Source organism: Erinaceus europaeus, chromosome X (genome assembly GCF_950295315.1).
Source record: "Erinaceus europaeus chromosome X, mEriEur2.1, whole genome shotgun sequence".
In the NCBI taxonomy this organism is placed as follows: Eukaryota; Metazoa; Chordata; class Mammalia; order Eulipotyphla; family Erinaceidae; genus Erinaceus; species Erinaceus europaeus.
The window spans coordinates 13,048,399-13,072,835 of NC_080185.1; the positions used below are offsets into that span (position 1 = coordinate 13,048,399).

A 24,437-nucleotide genomic window follows, 5' to 3' on the forward strand; every position below is an offset into this window, starting at 1 on the left:
AAGCCAGGATATTTGTGGCTGGTTATAAATTGGCTGTACACAGTAATTTATGGCCTTTGGTCAGGAGGGAATGGGGTAACATGTACAGGAAAGTTCCCAATCTGAAAAAGACCATCCAACATAAGTTCATGAGGTCAGGAGGGTCCAAACTGATGTCCCCTAGAAAGGGGGGAACTCAGGGTCAACCTGCTCAGACTCTCATGGAAACAATGGCCTGGACTTCCCAGACAGGGGTCTCTTTCCCCACACTTCAAAACAACATAGTAATCGCATATGAATGAAAAACATTTTTAAAAAATCAGCCAATGTCTAGGGTACATAGGAAAATGGAAGGTGAGTCTAGTTGATATCATTCCACTAGTTAATCAACTAATCTCAGAATTTCCAACTCATTCAGTGCAATACTAGTCATTGGCTGAATATATTAGCAACTGACACCTACATTTCTGAAACAAACGAACAAAGCTGCCAGCTATAATACAGACTGGTAGCCTGTATTATGGGAATATGGAAGGTGAGTCTAGGTGATATCATTGGGAGCTGAAACAGAAGGATGGATTGGACACATTCACTACAGGCACAGGTTACAATCTGTCAATTTAAGAGGTCCTGTTATCTATGAAGAAGATGGTGCTCTCAGTGAGAACTACTAAAAAAAAGAAAAAAAAAAAAAAAGAAAGAAAAACCAAAATCCCATTAGGTATAATTGATGGGAATTATTTCTCATGTCCTTTACTGGTTTATTCTAGTGTTGACTATTAATACTTTAGTAGCTGAAAATATTTTGCCCCAAATGTTTATCCTTGGGGAAAATTCTGTTATGCTTTCAAAATGACAAGAACTTGATGTTTTTGTGGATAAGGAAGCTTGGTTTATCTGAACGTCTTCAAAGACTTGAGGTCAAATCTTAACTGTCACCCATTCAATTTTATTTTATTTTTTTTAGTGAAGTATAATAATCTCTCCTGTGTAGCACTGCTTAGAAAACAAAATGAAATAAGTATGGAGGTAATATAACTAACAAACACTCAAGAAAACAGCTACTATAATATGCATTTGATTGTGCTCCAAAAACTACCACTTGGCACATAAATCCCATAAAATTTGCAGAAACTGAGCAATTATTAGGTTTCTGAAAGCACATAAGTTTTAGAATTCCAAAAAGTTATGATTTGTAAACCAGTGTTAAATCAGTGAAATTCAAAAAGAAAGTATTACAATATCATTTAAAAGGAGGATCTGCTATATGCCCCAAAAGTAAAGAAACAGCACAGGTGGTTGTGCACTTGGTTGAACACACATGTCACCATGCACAAGGACCCAGGTTGAGCCCCTGGTCTCCACCTACAAAAGGGGAAGCTTCATGAGCAGTGAACAAATCTTCAGATCTCTTTTACTCTCTCCTTCTCTATCTCCATTTTTCATCTCAGTTTCTCTCTGTCTTTATCCAATAAATTAATAACTGAATAAATAAATGAATAAAATTGTAATAAAGAATCTTTGAGTATATTACATTGTCAAATAAGTTTAGGCAATGCTACATTATATATGATCCTTTCGCTTTGTAAATCAAAATCCAGTTGCAGCTTGAAAAATATTTTCAGGGGCCAGGTGGTGACTAAGATCACATGGTACAGTGTTCAATGACCCAAGTTCAAGCCCCTGACCCCCTCCTGCAGGAAGAAAGCTTCACATGTAGTGAAGGTGTCTCTCTATATTTCTCCCACCCTATCTCCTCCTCCCCTTTCAATTTCTCTCTGCATCTGTTCAATAAAAATAAACAAAATTAAAGTATTAAAAACACATAAAAATGAAAATATGTATATTTTCATGCAACAATAGAGAATGAATTCAGGGTCTTTTTAAAAATATTTATTTATTCCATTTTTTGCCATTGTTGTTTTATTGTTGTAGTTATTATTGTTATTGTTATTGATGTCGTCTTTGTTGGGCAGGACATAAAGAAATGGAGAGAGGAGGAGAAGACAGAGACTGGGAGAGAAAGATAGACACCTGCAGACCTGCTTCACTGCCTATGAAGCAAGCAACTACCCTGCAAGTGGGTAGCTGGGTGCTCAAACCAGAATCCTTAAACCTGTCCTTGCTCTATGCACCACCTGTGCTTAACCTGCTGTGCTACTGCCTGACACCCTGAATTCCGGGTCTTATGCTGAGAAGGGTCCTGGGCCCAACACTTTCATTTCTTATTTAGAGAGAGAGAGAGAGAGAGAGAGAGAGAGAGAGGGAGGGAGGGAAGAGTAGAGGAGAGGAGAGGAGAGGAGAGGAGAGGAGAGGAGAGGAGAGGAGAGGAGAGGAGAGGAGAGGAGAGGAGAGGAGAGGAGAGGAGAGAGCAGACAGACATGCACATGGGAAACACCACAGAACTAATTCTATATCCATGGAGCTCCCCCAGTGTCTTCTGTTGTGCTCCTTTTCGATTTGGGGGATAGAACTCAATTTTAAAATAATTGAATTTCCTAAGAAACTCCAGAAGTGTTTATAGGCTTTATAGAATCATGGATCTCCTAAACTTATATGACCAGAGAAAGGTTCCTTTCAAGAAGACACATTAATGCCCTATGGGCTGCTTTATTCTTCATTTCGAGAAATTGTTTAAGTCTGTAATTTTTAAATGCAAGTGAATAAGTACATCTTATAAAGGAAGATGCACTAAATGGTCTCTAATACCTGGGTACCACCATTAAGTCTGACCTGATATTACACATAGCAGCAAATAAAAGCAGAATGAGTGAGGAATACAAAGGAATTGAAAATCCACTAAGTCTGACTAAATTTTGGTGGCATTCTAACAATTTTTGGTTGGCAGTGCCTGTGGATTTAAGGATAGCTGAAAGTTCTAGGGACATCTCTGGTTTAGGCTTTTATTTGCCCTTAAGGAAGTCAGACATAGTATATGGCAAAGCCCTATGGCTCCCATTGCACTCTTTGCAAAGCTATGATTAAGTATGGTGGAACATTTGCAAGAAAATTCTGAGGCTATTGCAAATTCATCTCACAATATTTGCAATTATATCTTTTAGAAAGAACATCAACTTTGCTTTTCTTCTTTGTCATAAGTAATGCTGAGGTTTTCTTAACACTTTATCTATTCACTTCCCTTTTTAAGCTAGTAATTTCACTGAGTTTACTATTGTTCTCCATAGATATCACGTACAGTTCCAGGAGATAAAAAAGGACAAAGGGAATGTCTCAAAAATATTTTGTAAGAAAAAGAAGCAGAAGGAACTGGGGCTGTTACTTCTGTTTCATTTTATGTGTATCCACTTTATCATTTTAAACAGCAAAATATATTCCATACTAAATATGAATATATATTAGAGTGTTGTCTTTAATGACCTGGATATTAATCTCCTCTATGTTATTAGCACTGTTATTAGTTGAAATATATTGCAATTTTGGTTGCACTTGTTTTCAGAGTTCTGCTCCTGAACCCAATTGGAAAAAAAAAGTCTACAGTTATTGCAGTCAGATATAGTCAACTCTCACAATAGCTTCTTAAGTTGAATCAAGAAAGGCACTTAAATCATTTGCTGTTTACTGTCTGAATTTGGCCTTTTTCAGTTATCACAGTACTTGGAATGTGCATTACAGTTTCAGGTACAATTTTTTCCTCATGCTGTTGAATCTTGTTAACATTTATAATAAAGGACAAACAATGTGCCTATCCTAATAAAATACATTGTAGCTCCCTGACTCTTGTGCATTCAGAATGCCAACTTGTTTTTGGTGTCCATTACCACTTTCAAATTGCATCTTACAATATAATGCAAATGTGAATTCTTAATTAGCAGGATATGCTTTGTTCGAATGTACAGCAGCCAAAGGATTTTTTTTTTTTCAGCATACTGCAGCTGTCACCAATGGAGGAAACAAATTTCACCTTGCTAAAAGATTCTGCATGAGTATATATGTGATTATGGATGAATTATTTGGTGTTTTCTCAAACAATGCTATTTTGTAATGGATTTCACATTGAATATGGCAAATTTTACCACTGCTGTCCACTTGGTTTTTCCGTCTAGGTTATCTATAAAGGAAAAGAAGATGAAACATTTCAGAGCAATGGAGAAAGGCTTACTTATGAAAGGTACAATACTTTCTAAGATCCTAAAGAAATATGCCTATATGCACATAGTTACTAAAATGTTACATGTGGTTCATTCTGTATGTTTGCCCAGTAAACATTTGCATGAGCATCATCTCAAAACAGTCTTAGGAATGACCAAAAGGGAAAGAAATCAAACTTCCTTATGAATGATAGTATAGATAATATACAGGATAGGCCAGCACTCACAAACGATGTCATAAATCCTTGGCTCATTGGATTTTTTTTCCCCTAGATTTGAAGCCTTTAAACATGAACCAATTATGGTAAATGTTTAACTGTAGGAGGTCAGGCAGCCAGCCAAATTCTGGTTTCAAGCTATTGATAGTTTTAGTTTAAAGATTTTTTTGATGCTTTTTTTTTTTTTTTTTTTTTTTTTAGCAAAAGCATTTATGGGTACTGCTCTGCCCTATGGTGCCTACAGCTACTGGAATTTGAATGAGTGCATTAGGCAGAACACAAGTTCAGAAGAAATATGCCCTGCAGTATTACCTGAATGTGGCAAAGACTGGACTACTGGGAGTCCAAAGTCAGCTCTATTTATTTGAAGTCAGCTGATACCCAAACACACAAAGTAAAGAAAGCAGGTTTTCTTAGTCAAGCACCTACAAACAAACAAATGAACAAAAATCCAGCACAACTGGGGGCAAGGGTGTCAAAGGAATGTTTGTTTTAGTCTGCTGCTGTTCTTAGGAAAGTCCGGTGTTTGAAATACACAGATGACCACTGAAAGTCCCCACCCTTAGTTGAAGGCCCATTTGCTTTCTTCCTGAGCTCTGTTAACTAGATTAGGAATCTGCATACAATTGGTTTGAACACTAGCCCTTCATCTGGGACAAATCTACCCTCTGGTGGAAGCCTTTAGAAATAGAGAGGTACAAGGGGCCTAGCCAATCCACTAGCAGCCTCTGGACATCAGATATTTAGATGTTCAAGCCTCTTGACTCTTATTAAAGGCAAGGTAATGAGGAGGGAACACAAGTCACTTTTTCATGCACATTTCCTCCTCCTTTCCTGAGTCTTTCAAATTATCCCCGGGGTCTCTTCTCTTTTCCAATTTACACACCTTTCTGCACATCCCCAAAGTTCCAAATCTAGCCCCCCCTCCCGGGAGGGGGTTCTGGAGTCTCGCATTCACCACCACTCTCCCCAACCCAAGTCTCCTCCCGGTCACCACCAAAGCCTGGAGAAGTGGAACGTGCACAAAGCCTCCCTTATAGGGCTGGAGCCGGGGACTGGGCATGCTCAGTAGCCAAGGCAGTTTTTTTCCCTTCTTCTTCTTCTTCTTTTTTTGGATGCAAGTGCTGCATCTCTGCCAGTCCCACACCTCTCTCCTTAGCCCCTCTCCCTTCTCCCCACCCCCAGCTCCTTAACCCATTCTGCGCCAAAGGCTTGCGGAGTTTTGAGAGGCGGAGAACTAACACTTCTCCTTCAGAAGCCAGAAAATCATCTCACTTTGGGCAAAAGCTTCGCACTTTTGCCTCAGAGCTCCCAGCCTCCCTTCCCCCAACCTCAGCCCCTAGCGCGCTGACAGGTAGGGGAAGTACTAACACCATCGCTTCTCAGGAAAAACTAGTACCAAGAAAGCTCCAGCCCGGACAGCCCGCTACCTAAGAAGAAGTATTCTGGGAGCCCTCCGTTCTTCGCGGGGGACAGTGAAGCTAAGGTACCGTACCCGCGCCACGAAGCTTCCCCCCCCCTTACCCAGTGCGAGTATGATCTTTGGATGTCGTTGTTGTAGACTCACCCTCCCTGCGATCCTGGGATTAGTCAATAGCACGCGGACTTCCGATGCCCCTACATCCAGCCCCCGACCCGGTGCCCCAGACCCGGCTCTCCCACGTTCCTTGGGCTTAGCCAGGGTTCTAGGTGCTTGTCTTCACCGAAACGGTGTGTGTGTGTGTGTGTGTGTGTGTGTGTGTGTGTGTGTGTGTGTGTGTGTGTGTGTGTGTGTGTGTGTTCGTTCTTGGGAGGCTGGGGGCGGAGAGGGTGAGTGTGCCTGTCTGGTGCGGAGATGGAGACTGGAGCACCCGCTTTAAGAAGCTGGGGTCTCTGTGTAAGGAAACGGGTCTTCGCTCCCTGGGGTTAGTGGGGGGCATCTGTGCTGAGCGAAGGGGCTGGTGCCCGGAGGAGACCGCTCCGTCTCTCTGGGCAGGCATGCGGGCAGCTGGGGCAGCGGGCGGGGGCGTGGGGATGGGGGCCACCGCCGGGGCTAGGGATTGTGCCTGAGTGCGGGGAGAGGGTGCCGCGCGCATGCGGGGGCGGGGGCGGGGCCCGGGAGCGCGGATGGCAAGGTGCAGCCCGTGTGTCCGGGGCTGGGGGCGCGCGCCGTGTCGGACCGGGGGCGCGCGCACGCCGCTGCCCGCCTGCCTGCGAGCCTGAGAGGGCTGCTGGCTGGGTCTGGACCGGCGAGCGTGCGGAGGAGGAGCTGGGGGCAGGAGCTCAAAGAGCCCCGCGGCTCTGAGAGAACCGCTGCCTCCCGAAGGTGGGTGCCTCGCCAGCGGGGGCTGCACAGCATGGCCTTTTCCAGGCTCAGCTCCCCAGTGCAAGTGTGTGTGTGTGTGTGTGTGTGTGTGTATACACGCATGTATGTGTGTGTGTGTGTGTGTGTGTGTGTGTGTGTGTGTGCGCGCGCGCGCTGGGAGGCAGGTAGCTTATTATTTTTAGTTTGGGTCATCTCGCTTTTTTTCGGTTGGGGCGGTGTGAGTGGCCCGAAGCAGCCATAAGTGGCTGCTCCCTGGACCCCTCCTTACTCTCCTCCCGGAGCGGTCGCAAGTCGCCCGTGGGGACAGAAAGAGTCCGGAGTCATCGCCTGGCTGCCTCTTGGGGCGACGGGGAAAGTGCTCCCCTCCACCCCTATCTCCAGAGGCTGGAGCTGTCGGGGCCACTAAGCATAGGCTGGGCTTTGTGATCTGCGCCCCCCACTTCGCAGGCACCCCAGGCGGACGCGGATCGGGCTCTACCAGCAGTGGCCTGCAAGCCAGAGGGAGATCCTTGGGACCTGGCCAGACAGGACAGAGGAGGGAACCCGGTGGGTAACTCCCAGCCCTGCAGAGCCTAGCGGGCAACGCTGGCAGCAAGTGCGACTTTGCAAGATGCCCAAATGTTGAGGTGATTGCTGGCTTGGGGAGAGCAGCCTTCTATGACTGGCCAGGGTCAGCAAGGCGGGAGGTAGTGGGAGAAGGGGGAGATCCTAGGCCGCCGATCCAGTCCACCTAGCCTTGGGGGTCACTGTCAGGGACAAGCGTTCCGGAGCGTCCTCCTGGCCTGCGCTGGCCCCAGGCGCATGCTGGGCTTCCAGGGAGGCCAATGGCAACTCCAGCAGCTGCCCCTGTCGGGAGTGGAGTATCTGCGGGGAGCCCTGTGCATAGCAGGGTGAAGCCCTTCACCCCTGCAGCAGCCAGAGTTGTCCCCTCCGCCTCTGCCAGGCCCTCGAGGCCCATAGATGCTTGGACCAGGGATCTGGACCCGGGAGGGGACTGCGCGCCGGCTCAGGGCACCAGGATGCGGCAAAAAAACATTGCGGTACACGCCACCGCAGCTGCTGGCCCGAGGTAGCGCACCTCCGGATGCAGGTCACCGCGGAGCCCCCGGACTCAGTGGGCTTGTGGTAGAGCAGCTACCTCTGCCCACGCTTTGTCCCTTGGACTTCCTCCCTTATTGCCTCCACCCCTGCACCCCAAGACAGGCACCACATGCCTGCTCCCTCCCACCCCTCCAGCAGGGACAATGATCGCCAGGCAGGGGCACTTTGCTGGATGTTGTGTTAGTGGTAAGGTTGCCTTCATACAGCCAGGGCAGGAGGGACGAGGGGGTGGGGACTGGGGTGCCCTGGAAGCCTGGAGTGTTATGGGCATCAGACAGCAAAGGAGATGGGGTCAGAGAGATAAAGCAGAGACTGGATGCTCTTGGCAGTCTGAGAGATGGCTTTTGGTCCCCAAGTCTTACTTTGTGTCTTTTCCCATTTCCTTTTATCATCACCGCCCCCCCAGCCCGCATTTCCCTTCTTGCCCTCAGGACTGGAAAATGTGCATGTGTGTTTGTTGCCATGTGAATAATGTGAGATTCCTTTCCTAGCCATCCAATGTCCCTGTCCTCCTTTCAGCCTTCCTTATAGCCGTTTTTTTTTTTTTCTCTTCTTCCTCCACTGCTCCCTGGATTCTTCCCATTTCTGTTTCTCTTCCCTTCTCTCCATGGTTGGTGACTCCCCAGATGTCCAGCAGTGCCTATCTGGGTCTCATAATAACTGCATTTGGGAACTTTCTATCTCATCCTTGCACCCCACCCTCCCCCAACCAAGTGCAGCAGTGAAGGAGGAGGAGGAGGAGGAGGAGGAGGAGGAGGAAGAGGAGGAGAACAGTTCCTTATGCAATTTCACATACATTGATACTCCTTGATCTTTTTGGTTTGTTTTTAGTTTGTTTTTTAATTTTTCTCTGGGGATACTATATTTGGGTTATTTGATTTTCTGTTTTGTTTTGTGTTTTCATTTGCTTGCTTTTGATTTCTTTAGAGAGGGGGAGTAGGTAGTAACAAGACATGACTCAAGAGAACCAGAATAGTTGTTGCAGACCCTATCTATAGCAAGGAAAGCCGCCACCGATTAAGGAAAAAATAATGTATTTTGCAATGAAAGTTGGTTTGAATGATGTCATATTTTAAGAATTATGACTCCTTTTTTTCACTGTCAATCAAACTATCATGGTAAAGGGGGGAGGGTGTTCCAAAGCTTTGGCTGTCTTTTGAATTAATGTACTGAAAATGCTAATTTCTCTCTCTCTGGGTCCAGTCACAGTTAAATGAATTGTCTACCTTGAGACACAGTTTGGTTTTACTAGGAGCTGACTCCAGCATGGGCAAAATAAACAAAAGAGTTTCTGTGTGAAACTTCTTTCTTCTTAAAGTCTCCTCATTGTGTTTTCCTGTGCCATTTACTCATTTGGTTGATATTTGGTGGGAACCATATTGAAATTGCAGTCTGTTTCCCACTCAAGACATAAAAGGCTCACATGGCTACATTCACAGCTACAAGACACACTGTGCTTGAGCCTTTTCCTCTTTTCCACAGAGGAGGCAGTGGCTGTGTTTGTGTATCCATGTAGACTTGTATAAAAAATATCACCCCACCTCTGGGGGACTAATCCTTAAAATTCACTGGGTGATCTCTGACTTGTCTACTGAGAGAATAGAGAGGGTAGTAGTACTGAGAAGTGTTTTAGAGCTGATGATTCTAGAGCATGCATATTCTGTGTTGGCTATTTCTGGCTTGGCAAGGGTTACTTGCCAAGAAAGGCCTCTTCCTCAGCAGCAGTGGTCTCTGATCAAAAGGAAGGAATTAAGCATTTGAGCCAAGTGTCTGTGGGACCTGAGTTTGAAATGACAAATAAAAGAACAGGAAAGGGCCAGGTGAGAAGGAAAGCCAGTTATGGGGGGGGGGGGGGGGGCGTGTAGGAGGAGGTGAGAATCCCACAATGGGGACACCAGTAATGCTGGGTAGCTTCCCCTACTTTTCCAGGGATACCAACACAAAAGCTACCTACACCCCCCACACCCACACCCCTCCATAGCCCACCCTACCCCCAGTGCCTCTGGGAGGCAATAGGAGGTAAAGAGATGCTTGCTTTAGTGGTGATTTGCTAGAACCTTTCAGTGTTGCAGTATGCAAGGCTCCAGAGCAGAGCTGTTTCTGGTAATGTGCTCACCTATGGCTGAAGCACAGGCAATTATCTTCCCAAGACTCCTTCCAACCCAACAGCACCCACTCCTCCCACCTCAGTCCACTCCAACAGCACCCAGTCATCCCACCTCAATCCACCCCCACAACACCCATTCCTCCCATCTAAATCCATACCCACAGCACCCAGTCCTCCCATTTCAATCCACTCCCACAGAACCGATTCCTCCCATTTCAATTCATCCCCACAGCACCCAGTCCTGCCACCTCAATCCACCCCCACAAGATCCAATCCTCCCACCTCAATCCATCCCCATAACACCCAGTCCTCCCACCTCAATACACCCCACAGCATCCAGTCCTTCCACCTCAATCCACTCCCACAGCACCCAGTCCTCCCACCTCAATCCACTCCCACAACACACAATCCTCCTACCTCAGTCCACCCCCACAGCATCCAAGCCTCCCACCTCAATCCACCCCCACAACACCCAGTCCTCCCCCATCAATCCACACCCACAGCATCCAATCCTCCCTCCTCAATCCACGCCCACAATATCCAGTCCTCCCACCTCAATACACCCCCACAGCACCCAGTCCTCCCACCTCAATCCACCCCCACAACACCCAATCCTCCCATTTCAATCCATCCACACAGTACCCAGTCCTCCTACCTCAATCCACTCCCACAGCAACCAGTCCTCCCACCTCAATCCACTCCCACAGCACCCAGTCCTCACACCTCAATCCACTCCAACAACATCCAGTCATCCCACCTCAATCCACTCCAACAGCACCCAATCCTCCCACCTCAATCCACTCCCACAGCACCCAGTCCTCCCACCTCAATCCACTCCAACAACATCCAGTCATCCCACCTCAATCCATTCCAACAGCACACAGTCCTCCCACCTCAATCCACCCCCACAGCACCCAGTCCTCCCACCTCAATACACCCCCACAGCATCCAATCCTCCCACCTCAATCCACTCCCACAGCACCCAGTCCTGCCACCTCAATCCACCCCCACAACATCCAATCCTCCCACCACAATCCATCCCCATAACACCCAGTCCTCCCACCTCAATACACCCCACAGCATCCAGTCCTTCCACCTCAATCCACTCCCACAGCACCCAGTCTTCCCACCTCAATCCACTCCCACAACACACAATCCTCCTACCTCAGTCCACCCCCACAGCATCCAAGCCTCCCACCTCAATCCACCCCCACAACACCCAGTCCTCCCACATCAATCCACACCCACAGCATCCAGTCCTCCCACCTCAATCCACGCCCACAATATCCAGTCCTCCCACCTCAATCCACCCCCACAGCATCCAATCCTCCCACCTCAATCCACTCCCACAGCACCCAGTCCTCCCACCTCAATCCACCCCCACAACACCCAATCCTCCCATTTCAATCCATCCACACAGTACCCAGTCCTCCTACCTCAATCCACTCCCACAGCAACCAGTCCTCCCGCCTCAATCCACTCCCACAGCACCCAGTCCTCCCACCTCAATCCACTCCAACAACATCCAGTCATCCCACCTCAATCCACTCCAACAGCACCCAATCCTCCCACCTCAATCCACTCCCACAGCACCCAGTCCTCACACCACAATCCACTCCCACAGCACCCAGTCCTCCCACGTCAATCCACTCCAACAGCACCCAGTCCTCCCACCTCAATCCACCCCCACAACACGCAGTCCTCCCACCTCAATCCACTCCCACAGCACCCAGTCCTCCCACCTCAATCCACTCCCACAACACCTAGTCCTCCCACCTCAATCCACCCCCACAACACCCAGTCCTCCCACCTCAATCCACTCCCATAGCACCCAGCTCTCCCATTAAAATCCACCCCACAGCACCCAGTCCTCCCATTTCAATCCATCCCCACAACACTCAGTCTTCCCACCTCAATCCACTCCCACAGCAGCTAGTCCTCCCATCTCAATCCACTCCAACAGCACCCAGTCCTCCCACCTCAATCCACCCCCACAACACGCAGTCCTCCCACCTCAATCCATTCCCACAGCACCCAGTCCTCCCACCTCAATCCACTCCCACAACACCCAGTCCTCCCACCTCAATCCACCCCCACAACACCCAGTCCTCCCACCTCAATCCACTCCCACAGCACCCAGTTCTCCCATTAATATCCACTCCCACAGCACCCAGTCCTCCCACCTCAATCCACCCCCACAACACCCAGTCTTCCCACCTCAATCCACTCCCACAGCACCCAGTCCTCCCACCTCAATCCACTCCCACAACACCCAGTCCTCCCACCTCAGTCCACTCCCACAGCACCCACTCCTCCCACCTCAATCCACTCCAACAGCACCCAGTCCTCTCATTTCAATCCATCCCCACAACACCCAGTCCTCCCATTTCAGTCCTTCATTGAAAGCAGGGCTTCATCTTCACCTCTGCTCAGTCTGCTTCTCCAGTTACATCATAGACAGTACATCACTGCCAAATGAAATGTTTGTGGAGCTCAAGACAAGCTGTGCTTAGTGGTCTGGGAGAGGTCTCTAAAGTTGCAAACTGGAAGCCTAAAGTCTGTGTTTGCTTGTGGGCAAAGCTTGGAGGTCAGAGTAGAGACAGATTTTCAGTGTTAAAGTTTAAGCCTGATGAACAATCTTCCCTTTTCTTCCTTGTTTGCATTATGTTCTGTACAGTTACATTTTGATTGAACCACGGATACAGAGATACAGTGAATGATATTTTTGGTGGTTATTGTTTGATCCAGTGAGAGCACTTGGAATTTGGGGTCCTTTAATATTTAAAAAAAAAACAACTCAGAATCATAGCTGTGTGCTCACTCTGGTCTGACTGAAACACAGATTTTTTTTCCCCATTCGTGATCATTGAAAAACTGTTCTCTTTTTTATTTTTTAGATTGTTTCTCTTTATTCAGAAGCTAACAGTTGTTTGCTGATTGCAAGAAGATGTTTCTTTGTCTCTTTCTGATTTTGTCAGCCCTGATATCTTCGGCAAATGCAGACTCTGACATCTCGGTGGAAATTTGCAATGTGTGCTCCTGCGTGTCAGTCGAGAACGTACTCTATGTCAACTGTGAGAAGGTTTCAGTCTACAGACCAAATCAGCTGAAACCACCATGGTCTAATTTTTATCACCTAAATTTCCAAAACAATTTCTTAAATATTCTTTATCCAAATACATTCTTGAACTTTACACATGCAGTATCCCTGCAGCTGGGAAATAATAAACTGCAGAATATTGAGGGAGGGGCTTTTCTTGGCCTCAGTGCATTAAAGCAGTTGCACTTGAACAACAATGAATTAAAGATTCTCCGAGCTGACACTTTCCTTGGCATAGAGAACTTGGAGTATCTCCAGGCTGACTACAATTTAATCAAGTATATTGAACGAGGAGCCTTCAATAAGCTCCACAAACTGAAAGTTCTCATTCTTAATGACAATCTGATTTCATTCCTTCCTGATAATATTTTCCGATTCGCATCTCTGACCCACCTGGATATACGAGGGAATCGAATCCAGAAGCTCCCTTATATTGGAGTTCTAGAGCACATAGGGCGAGTTGTAGAGTTGCAGCTGGAAGATAATCCTTGGAACTGTAGCTGTGATTTATTGCCTTTAAAAGCTTGGCTGGAGAACATGCCATATAACATTTACATAGGGGAGGCTATCTGCGAAACTCCCAGTGACTTATATGGCAGGCTTTTAAAAGAAACCAACAAACAAGAACTGTGCCCCATGGGCACAGGCAGTGATTTTGATGTACGAATCCTGCCTCCACCTCAGCTGGAAAATGGCTACACCACACCCAATGGCCACACCACCCAGACATCCTTACATAGACTGGTCACCAAACCTCCGAAAACAACAAATCCTTCTAAGATCTCGGGCATTGTGGCCGGCAAAGCTCTCTCTAACCGCAATCTCAGTCAGATTGTGTCTTACCAAACCAGGGTGCCTCCCCTGACACCTTGTCCGGGACCCTGTTTTTGCAAAACACATCCTTCAGATTTGGGACTGAGTGTTAACTGCCAAGAGAAGAACATACAATCCATGTCCGAACTGATGCCCAAACCTTTAAATGCCAAGAAGTTGCATGTCAACGGCAATATCATCAAAGACGTGGACATCTCTGATTTCACTGAGTTCGAAGGTCTGGACTTGCTGCATTTAGGCAGCAACAAGATCACAGTGATCAGGGGAGATGTCTTCCACAACCTCACGAATTTACGACGGCTCTATCTCAATGGCAACCAGATTGAGAGACTGTATCCTGAGATCTTCTCAGGCCTTCACAACCTGCAGTATCTGTATTTGGAATACAATCTGATTAAGGAGATCCTAGCCGGCACCTTTGACTCCATGCCCAACCTGCAGCTCCTGTACTTGAACAACAATCTGCTCAAGAGCCTGCCTGTATACATCTTCTCCGGGTCCCCCCTGGCCAGACTGAACCTGAGGAACAACAAGTTCATGTACCTGCCAGTCAGTGGGGTGCTCGATCAGCTGCAGTCTCTGACACAAATTGACCTAGAGGGCAACCCCTGGGACTGCACGTGTGACCTGGTAGCCTTAAAGCTGTGGCTGGAGAAGCTGAATGATGGCATTGTGGTGAAAGAACTGAAATGCGAGACCCCTGTCCAGTTTGCTAACATTGAGCTGAAGTCCCTGAAGAATGAGATCTTGTGTCCCAAACTGTTAAACAAGCCATCGGCACCCTTCACCAGTCCAGTGCCAGCGTTCACCTTTACCACCCCTCTGGGGCCCATTCGCAGTCCTCCAGGGGGCCCTGTGCCACTGTCCATTCTAATCTTAAGCATCTTGGTAGTCCTTATTCTGACCGTGTTCGTGGCTTTCTGCCTCTTAGTGTTTGTGCTGCGGCGCAACAAGAAGCCCACGGCAAAGCACGAAGGCCTGGGCAATGCTGAGTGTGGCTCCATGCAATTGCAGCTGAGAAAACATGACCACAAAGCCAACAAGAAGGACAGCCTGAGTGCTGAGGCCTTCATCCCCCAGACCATTGAGCAGATGAGCAAGAGCCACAGCTGTGGCTTGAAAGAGTCTGAGACAGGGTTCATGTTCTCTGACCCTCCAGGACAGAAAGTCATCCTGAGGAATGCGGCAGACAAGGAGAAAGATCTACTGCACATGGACTCCAGGAAAAGACTGAGCACCATCGATGAGCTGGATGAGTTATTCCCAAGCAGGGATTCCAATGTGTTCATTCAGAATTTTCTGGAAAGCAAAAAGGAGTACAATAGCATAGGAGTCAGTGGCTTTGAGATCCGCTACCCTGAGAAACAACAAGACAAAAAAAGCAAGAAGTCACTCATAGGAGGAAACCACAGTAAAATTGTCGTGGAGCAGAGAAAGAGCAGTGAGTACTTCGAACTGAAGGCCAAACTCCAGAGTTCACCCGACTACCTACAGGTTCTTGAAGAGCAGACAGCTTTGAACAAGATCTGAGTCCTGCAGTCTTACTCCATACAGAGGACATTTATTTCATGATGAAAGTGCCTTTTGTTGACTTCTCATTTCCAAATACTATGTTATCAATAGGCATAGAGGCAAGTGTTTCCAAGAGTGTCTCATTAACTGTTGCTGCAAAGGAGAGTCCAGTAAAAGCGCATTTCCTAAGTAGATTTTACTACATCAAACCTATACTGTGGAGTCCTGTTGGGGATACAGCAAACTCTATTGCCAAAGGGATGATATATATATATATATATATATATATCAGAATATATATATATATATATATATATATTCTGATATATATATATATATATCAGAATTTAACTTCAAGAGGCAAATCTGTTTTGTATCCCATATGCAAAACCTTCGTCTCTTTGTGCTTTGTAAAGCAAACTCAAGAAAACCGGTACCAGTGTTTGTACCTCAGCTGGTTCCTTCATCCTGCACGTAGATTAAGTTGGTGGAACTGAAATACTCCTTTTGATTTGTGGCATTGTAACAACTCTGTAAAGATGATCTGAAAAGTTAAAAAAACACACACACACACACAGCATGCAAAGAGAGAACATTCGATAGTATTTGTAAATCGGTAAACTTTATGGCCTGCATCTTGAAACTGCTGGATTTATAATGTTAAATTGTAATATTTGTTTAAAATATATCATGCATACATAACTATAAAATAAATTTGAACACTTTAAGCATTACCCTGTCTATACATACAACCTAAAAGAGAAAAAAAATCAACGTGTGTTACATAGCATTTGTGGTGATCTGAAGAAATTCGTGATGTTCATCAGAATTAAACATGGTTCGAATTAAAAATTCCACTAGAGTTTGTTCTCAGTTATGTGAAATACCCACAATCCTTAAAGGTTGTCCAAAATCAGCAAAGTGCTTACCGTGTGAGCGCACCCAAAGCTATTTTTGTAACATAATTCATATTTATGAAGTACTTTGTATACTACATAAGAAAATATGTACTCTTTAATATGTATTTAATATGCCTGACTTTTTTCCTGATCACTGGGAATTTATCAGTAAGTATACATTTAGACAGAAAATTATACCAAACTGAAACTGAGGCTTAAGTGTATAGAAATATTCTGGACATTGTGATCAGGTACAATTTAAAAGCAAAACCAAAAAAAATTGCAAAAAGAAAACAAAAACATAAAAAAAAGAAAAAGAAAAAGACAATTCTGTGCTATTCTTGAGAATTTAGCATATTATCTTCAGATTTGTTACCAACAGTGCATTTTAAAATAGGTTTCTTAGTTTTATTGTATTGTGTCTGGGGCAGTTGTTATTTGCCATGAGTTGTCTTGCTTTTCGGGATTCTATCAGCTTACTTCAAATAGTTTTCACTACAAATATTTAAAAAAACACTAATGAGTAAGCCTAATAGTTATATCTTGTATGCATCAGTATCCTGTTCTTTCATCATTCTGACTATTATCAGATAATCAAGTAGAACAGTATACATTGTGGTAATCTGGGCTATCAAAGCCACATTGTACAATGCTTTCATTGGTCTCAAAAGTTCACAGTCTGCAACTACAAACAATATGCCACTGTCTGTGTTTGTGCTGTTAACTTGGAAGTGCAAGTTAGTCAAGGAAAGGAATTACTTGACAATGAGAGCTATCTGAATAGTACTAGGCACTCCTACTTAGCAAAGTGACATCCAGAAATACATTGCCTTCTTAGCATACGTGCATATGTATATTTTGTGTGCTCCATCTCTGATGAATACTGTATGAAACAGTAAGATGACCAAGAAGGTAGATGTAGACCTTCTTCATGAATTTCAAGTGGCAGGTATTTTAGTGCAGAATCCAAACTGATATTATATTTAAAGTTGTAACAGAAGTCCCTTCATTACTTGCTGATTTCAGGGCTTTATATGTTTGTTCCAAGATAAAAGCAAAACAAAACAAAACAAAAAACTACTTGGTATTCTTGGAGGTGTGTGTATGTGAGTGAGTGAGTGAGTGTGTGTGTGTGTGTGTGTGTGTGTGTGTGTGTGTGTATGTGTGTGTGTTGGTGTGTGTTGGTGTGTATACTGGGGTGTATAGTACATATAAAAATTTTGGATTTTTTTTTCAATAGCATCAATTTCTGTCTCCATGTGTATGTGCTGGTGCTCTTAAAACTTTAATGTGTAATTTTGATTTTCATGACAATGTCTGTGAAAACTTTATATGAATATTAAGATTACAAACAAATACTTTCTGATCTTGAAAGTAAAGATGTAAAGATGTGTGCACAACTGCTGTTTTCATCTGCAATTTCATAGGACTTTTAATATGCCATTACCATGCTTGCATGCATCCGTGGACTAAAGGGCTCCTAAATGCATACTGACAGGATAAAGATGCAGAGGCTTCACAGAAAGCGTTTTAGTTGATCCTGTCAATACAGTATGGATTGAGGAATCTTAAGTAGACACTTATGAGAGGAACCAGAAAGCACCATCCATGATTGGAGGATAATAGGTCATTGGGATGATGCCTTTTTCAGTGTGGTATTGCTTTGAAGATACTTCAAGGTCTTCAGAGTTATCAATGGCAAAAGAACCTGCCACAATCTCAAAGCTTGCTGTAGCATATTGGCTAGTTCATACTCTTCTGCTGAGAAATATAAATGTTCAACTATTTTTAAAAGTAGTTTCAATGTGTGTGATTATTTGGAGGTTTTAATTATAAATGACAGTAACAAACCCTTGGTTAAGGCTGATCTATTGCCCTTAACTAAAGTCATTGTGCCTACATTATACAGTGTATACACTTTCGCACATGTTTCTCATCAGTTCTACTTGTACATTTTATGATACTGTAGTTAGATACAAGTTTTGAGTTGAGTGAAAGAGCAAACTGTTCCTTTATTTTGTTGGCTTCAACTATACCTTTGATGTTAGTTTAACCCCTCAAGGAATGATATATTTGTCAGTATAGTGTTTTCAGTTGAACTTGGCAGATCTAGAAAATCCAAGAAGTGCTTATTTCTAATGTGATCTGACAGATCATGGGCTTCTTGGCATTGTACCCTGTGCTTGAGTTCTGTTAGACTGGTTGTGAAGAAAGTTAAATTATATGATATCAGCGAAGGGGTTGAGATAATATATTATGTCCATGTAATATAAATCAAGTTTTAAATTATTTTTTTATGAGATCAATAAAGATGATTCAGTTCCCTAAAAGAAAATCTTTGTGTAATTTTATGAGAAAGCAGCTATTAAAATACAGTGATTCTAATATAAAAGGCTATTTATATTCTACATTTAGTTTTCCATTCTGAACAGTACCCTGAATAAACATACTAATGAGAAAACCATTGAATGCCAGCTTTCTTTTGTTGCCTTTTTAATAGCATTTTTTTAAGACATGAGGCTACCTTAATTATACAAGGCATTCCCTCATGAATAATGCCAACAGGTATTGCAGAAATAACAACACATCTAGAAATGTATGGCAGTAATAGCAATCTATATCTTTTGCATGATTTGTATAATGACATTGTATGAAATGAGCATAGTAATTTTTTTATTATTGTTGCATCCAAAGAGCTGGGGAGAATATATATTAAGAATGTATTTATAATCACTATTTTGAAATAAAGTATAAAAAAATCACACAGTATTGTTTTTACCCTGATTTGATTATTAATATTTTGTTAGTTTATAAAACAAGTTGAGTAATGTTGTAAAACCTAACGTAAACCACAGAAAATAACTGTTTCAATGACTTTTATTTGCTTTTAATACCATCAAGATATTAGAGAAAATTTACTAAATGCCATTTTATGAAAGTATTAATAAAATTATTTGCTACAATGGTATTCTGGTAGCCACAGCTTGTTAAATGTATTTATCTCTCCATTATTTTTAAAAGGAAATAAAGTTGTAGCCAAAATGAAATTTTCACCTAGATTTGAGGTTAAGGCATAGACCTTCAGAATATTGTTTGCATTCAACCTAATCGCTGAATCTGTGCTAGGAGATGCTTTCCAAACATCTCTGCAGACTGTATTGCTTCTTCACTGACAGGCTCTTTAGAGAAGAGTCAAACAATTTCCAAGTCAACGTGCTTTGATTCCTATCCATTCCTGTCCAATCCATTAGAATCCGACAAAACTACAGATAGACAGATACTGAGATTTAGTTTTAACTATCTTCTTACATACATTTATAAAAACTTTACAAGCTATGTAATACATGGCCAGCTTGACTAACTGCACATTAGTTATAATTTTGGTTTATTACCTATCAAAGATGATTAGAATCATCATAATTTTACTAAAATATTCAATATTTTGGTTGATAACATTATGACAGAAAATGTTATAAATAGACTATGGTATTGATCATTAAAATTTATTTGGGTCACTTTTCCTTATGGAGAGAGATATAGAAAAGAGACAGAGATTATCAGTTAAGATTATTGTGACCTAAAGTTTTCAGCTAGATATGCTGAAGACGTGAGTAGTTGATATTATGTCCAATTATTTGGGATTAAATGTTTGGGATTAAATCCTGTTATTGTGACTTCCTTTATTTCTTTTGACGTACTGACTCCAGGGCTTTAGATTTCAGTCATTCAATTATATAGACAAGCTGCATCAAATGAAGATTTGACTTCATTTCATTTCCAGTGTTCATTCAATTCATTGCTATTGGTCAGATAAATTGAACTCAACTAAAATATCTTGTTTATGTTGTAACTCACCAGGAATAACTGACAACAGATAACTTTCCCCTGGACTTTGCTGATCCTCAATATTTTGATGGGGTTCTTTTCTTTGTCAAATTAAAGCAGGGTAAGTGGGTCGTAATGACCTTGTATAAAGCTGCCTTTAATGTAAAAATTTTGTTTCATTTTAGTTTCCACTGGTTGGCAAAACTGCATGTTAAAAAGGAAATAAAGGAAAGTAAAATTACATTGTTTTTCATAGGAAATACTGTGGCATTTGTGTTTGGGGGAAAGTCATTTTTAACATTTTTTACAAAATCTACATAGAGAATAGGAAGCAGAGCTCTGAGATAACCCATCTGAGCCAATTGTTTGCTGTTGACAATAAAAAGATAATTTATATTTCATTGAGTTATAATTTCCAAATCCACGACTGTCAACCCCAGAAGTAGGATACAGTTACCCCTCCACTTTATTCTGATTTTGTAGACGCTGGCTATATAGAAATTCTGATCATTTAAATAATACATAAAAGGGCCTTCACTGAGTATACCAGTATGTAATGACAAAAACATTACTTTTACATTGACTATAGGTAGGAAGTGGTCTTCTAAAGTTCTAGAATGATGTATTTCTCTTAGTTGGCACCTCACAAATACTAAATCATGCCATGTACTGCTGGTTAACAGCAGACAGAAGCCAGCCATGTTATACAGGGGATTCTGTTTATGGAAGTCTTTGAAAATCCTAGTTAAGTTCTGTTCTCCCTACTGAAAATTGAAATGTATATTTCCATCATTGTTCCATGTAAACTGAACCATTGTGGTAAAATTCTGAAGTTGATATTCAATAATTTTAATGCTGTTTTCACTAATAAAAGTCTTTTCTTATAAGACATACATGTATCCATCCAGTGTGTTTATTAGTGTGAAAATAGTGAAACTCAAGTACAAAAGAGAAATGCACATAATCTGTTTTGAGTGGATGCAATTGTTTAAGTTATACATGCTAGTTGCACCTACCTATCTACGTGTGCTTGCATGCATACACACACACACACACACACACACACACACACACACACACATAGAAATAACAAGCCATGTTCAAAGGGAATTATATGACCTCTGTAAACAAATAAAATAGTTTTTATCTTGACTACCTAGGTTTTTCCAATTTAAGTAGGTATAGGAGCTCATATAATTGTTGTTGGGTTTTCTGCTACATTTTACTTTTTTGTATGCACTTCTCAGGATGGAACCCAAGGGCTCAATCATGCATGTTTTGCTGAACCACCCTCAGCCCATTTTGGGACATTTTCAATTGCATCTTGACTAATATGTAATAAAAAGTAGAAAGGAGGTTCTGCTATCTCCCAGAATTTCCTAAGGTTTCAGAGAAATATGCAGGGGTTTCTAGATTCAAAATAAAGTGCCTTAAGAATAAACATTGATAAATTATTATAACAAAATGGTCATTTTTAAAAGAAGTAAAAGCTTGAATGTTGCTGACTGAAATTCTTTCTACCCAAGTTAAGATAAGGAAACTTAAGGGTAAGAGAGTATTGAGAGAGGGAAAAAAATGTTTGCTTATCAGATTGGATTCAGAATCTGATTACCAGAAAAGAGACATGGTAAATTATAGCAATTTGTAGATTTTTCGCCCTGGTTTTCTCTCCTTGCTTTGTGTGTTTTTTAAATGTATTAAATGCAGGTTTTAGCAACATGATAATAGTAAGTCACATCTTTTAAACTGATAGACAAGCAAGCTAAAAACTAGTTATCATTTTAGCCCTTATGAAAATTTTTTCCAGCAAAAACTGACATCATGACCTGACTATCCAGAATTCCTGACACAGCTCTTAGCTGTAAAATAACACACACACACACACACACACACACACACACACACACACACACACACACACACAGACACGTTTTTGTTTCATGAAACCAGAAGGCAAAACACATATTACATACACATTTTGACAGGGACAAAGAAAAACTGGAATCCTAGATTTGTGGCAAAAACAAAAGAGCTGCTAAGCCTTGTGATTTGTTTACAAAAATTGCATTTCAAGCCAAATCACTGAGTGCATCCTTCCAAAGCCACTTCCTGCAAGAACCCCATGAAAAGCCATGTCTCTGCCATAGGTTCCCTTGCTCCATAGCAGGATGTGTCATATTTGCCAAGTCCTCACTGCTGGATATTCTTCTCTCATGCTACTATGAACAGCCAACACCGACTAGGCACAGGCTAGCTTAGTGAGTTCACTCACCCCTGTTGCTCTTTGGTCATTAGTGACATTTCACACCAAAAGAAAAAAAAAAAACTAGTATTCTACATCCAATCATTTTTTCTTTTTTTGGTCTCAAATTTAACTTTAAGGATTGCAGCTGGAAAACTGATCAGATTGGGAGGTACAGATATCATTAAGAATGAATAATATAACTTATCCTTTCCCAGTATTTCTCATTCTAACATTATCACAGCTAGAAAGGATTTCGGTTACACATATATATTGTCCATATTGCTCGATTTGTGCTTACCAGTCATTACCAGCCTGCAACAGTTATTAGATATTTTTTTATGTTCTGTCATTCAAAGTAGAAAGTAATTTCCACACTGGCAATTCAGTTATTTATAGAACTAATCATCACACTTTACTTCTATCTGCCCATTTCCTTTTATAATTTCAAGAAATACATAAAATGTAGTAGAGTAAGCAACTGATTTAAAAGGAAGTCCTGCTGAGACAAAAAAGTAATTATAAGATAGAGTGTGTTACTAGAGAAAAGTCAACTTTAGGAAGACAGTATTTAAGTTTGGGATTGCCTTGCATCTGACTTGGAGGACAGTGCTTTAACTCCTAAGCTGGAAGCAAAGAAATCAGTTTTCACCCAAGAGTGTCTGCAGTAATTTAAGAAGTATAATATTGCTAGCATGTGGGAAAGGTTGCCATGTGTTACCATAAACATGGATATTATAGCCTCTTTACACTCTTGATTTCAGCAAGTATTCATTTACTAGGATTTGGTACAGCTGCTGTATCATTTCTCACCATGACAATTTACAAATGATTTTTTTTTCTGTATGTACCAATAACTAGATAGGTCCACAGAAATGTGTATTGGAAACCAGATAAAACCTTAAGGATTAAAGAAGAACTAGTGTGTCCTTAAGAAAAGATAGCATTCAAAAGAACCCAAATTCATGCATTTCATTAAAATAACATCATGGTAAAATCACATTCTTATGAACTTGTTGCTTTTTTGTAGGCTTCACTGCATGTATTTCTACAAAAGGAAGATTCAGTTTATAAACAGTATTCTATGTTCTGCACCGTATTCTTGGTTGCTTAGACTGTGCTGCAGTGCAGGATGTGTGAACACTAAATTGGTTCTTTAACTTCAAATGCATATCTGATTTCAGCTGCTTATTTGAAATATAAACACATTAGAGGAGGCCAGTTTCTAACATAATATATTTTTAAATATTTATTTATTCCGTTTTGTTGCCCTTGTTGCTTTATTGTTGTAATTTAATTGATGTCATTGTTGTTGGACAGTACAGAGAGAAATGGAGAGAGGAGGGGAAGACAGAGAGTGGGAGAGAAAGATAGACACCAGCAGACCCCAGCAACTCCCCTGCAAGTGGGAAGCCGGGGGCTCAAACCAGGATCCTTACACCAGTCCTTGTGCTTTGCATGATGGGCACTTAACCCACTGCACTACTGCCCAACTCCCCTAACATAATATTCTTACTATAACCAAGTGCAAAAGAGCTAGATGGTCTCTTTCCAATTCCAAAGGTTATCAGAATAGAGTTAAACTAAGAGTCTTTTGGTGTATAGTCATCCTCATTGTCTAAGAATCATCATAGGAAGATGGAAGTACACATACTCTTTGAATTTCCAAATCTGATCACAATTTGGTCACAATTCCTTTTCATTTGGAAGAACAACTGGGGCAAGAGATGGAAGCTGTCTTGTCTAAGGGTAAGTAATATATTATGAGCAGTCTGACCCATGACTTGACCCTTTTGATTCTTAGGATACTATGATTTCCATTACACTGTTTTGTTTGAAGGTCCCAGAAGGGATGGAGGATTCACTGGTTTATACACCTAAGATATTTATCAAAACAAATTAAAACTATCTAATATGCATTTTCTGTGCTATCCAAATATTTGATCTATAGTACTTCAACTACTATTAGGTCAAGTATAATAGATACTGTAATAGCAAATCAATAGTCCCAAATATCAGATAAGTACTAAGTATCATTTAAAAGAAACGTAAAGCCCCTTCTTACTTTTAACAGTTCCACATTGTGTCAGCATTATAAAGGAATGGTCTCTGCTGTTTTAATTTCTCTACAAAGGGAGGAAAAAAAACTCCTTTGTACATTGCACTGAAGATGGCACTCTAGTAACAATCTTATGTTAAATTGATA

At 42.3% G+C, this 24,437-nt stretch overlaps 1 protein-coding gene across 3 annotated transcripts; it reads left to right on the forward strand.

Annotated features, from left to right (window-relative positions):
• Positions 1-5,576: 5,576 nt before the first annotated feature.
• Positions 5,577-15,532, forward strand: SLITRK4 (SLIT and NTRK like family member 4). Of its 3 annotated transcripts, XM_060183238.1 has the most exons (3): positions 6,456-6,611; positions 7,059-7,157; positions 12,717-15,532. In XM_060183238.1, the coding sequence occupies exon 3, from the start codon at positions 12,767-12,769 to the stop codon at positions 15,281-15,283; it is 2,517 nt and encodes an 838-aa protein (XP_060039221.1). In that variant the 5' UTR covers positions 6,456-6,611; positions 7,059-7,157; positions 12,717-12,766; the 3' UTR covers positions 15,284-15,532. The 3 variants fall into 3 exon arrangements, with proteins under 3 accessions (XP_016044941.1, XP_060039221.1, XP_007525893.1); XM_016189455.2 differs by lacking the exons at positions 6,456-6,611; positions 7,059-7,157 and adding an exon at positions 5,577-5,792; XM_007525831.3 differs by lacking the exon at positions 7,059-7,157.
• The last annotated feature ends 8,905 nt before the right edge of the window (positions 15,533-24,437 follow it).

What these genes read in the sequence shown, in the direction of transcription:
- SLITRK4 (XM_016189455.2), top strand. Translation starts at nt 12,767, where the DNA reads ATGTTTCTTTGTCTCTTTCTGATTTTGTCAGCCCTGATATCTTCGGCA.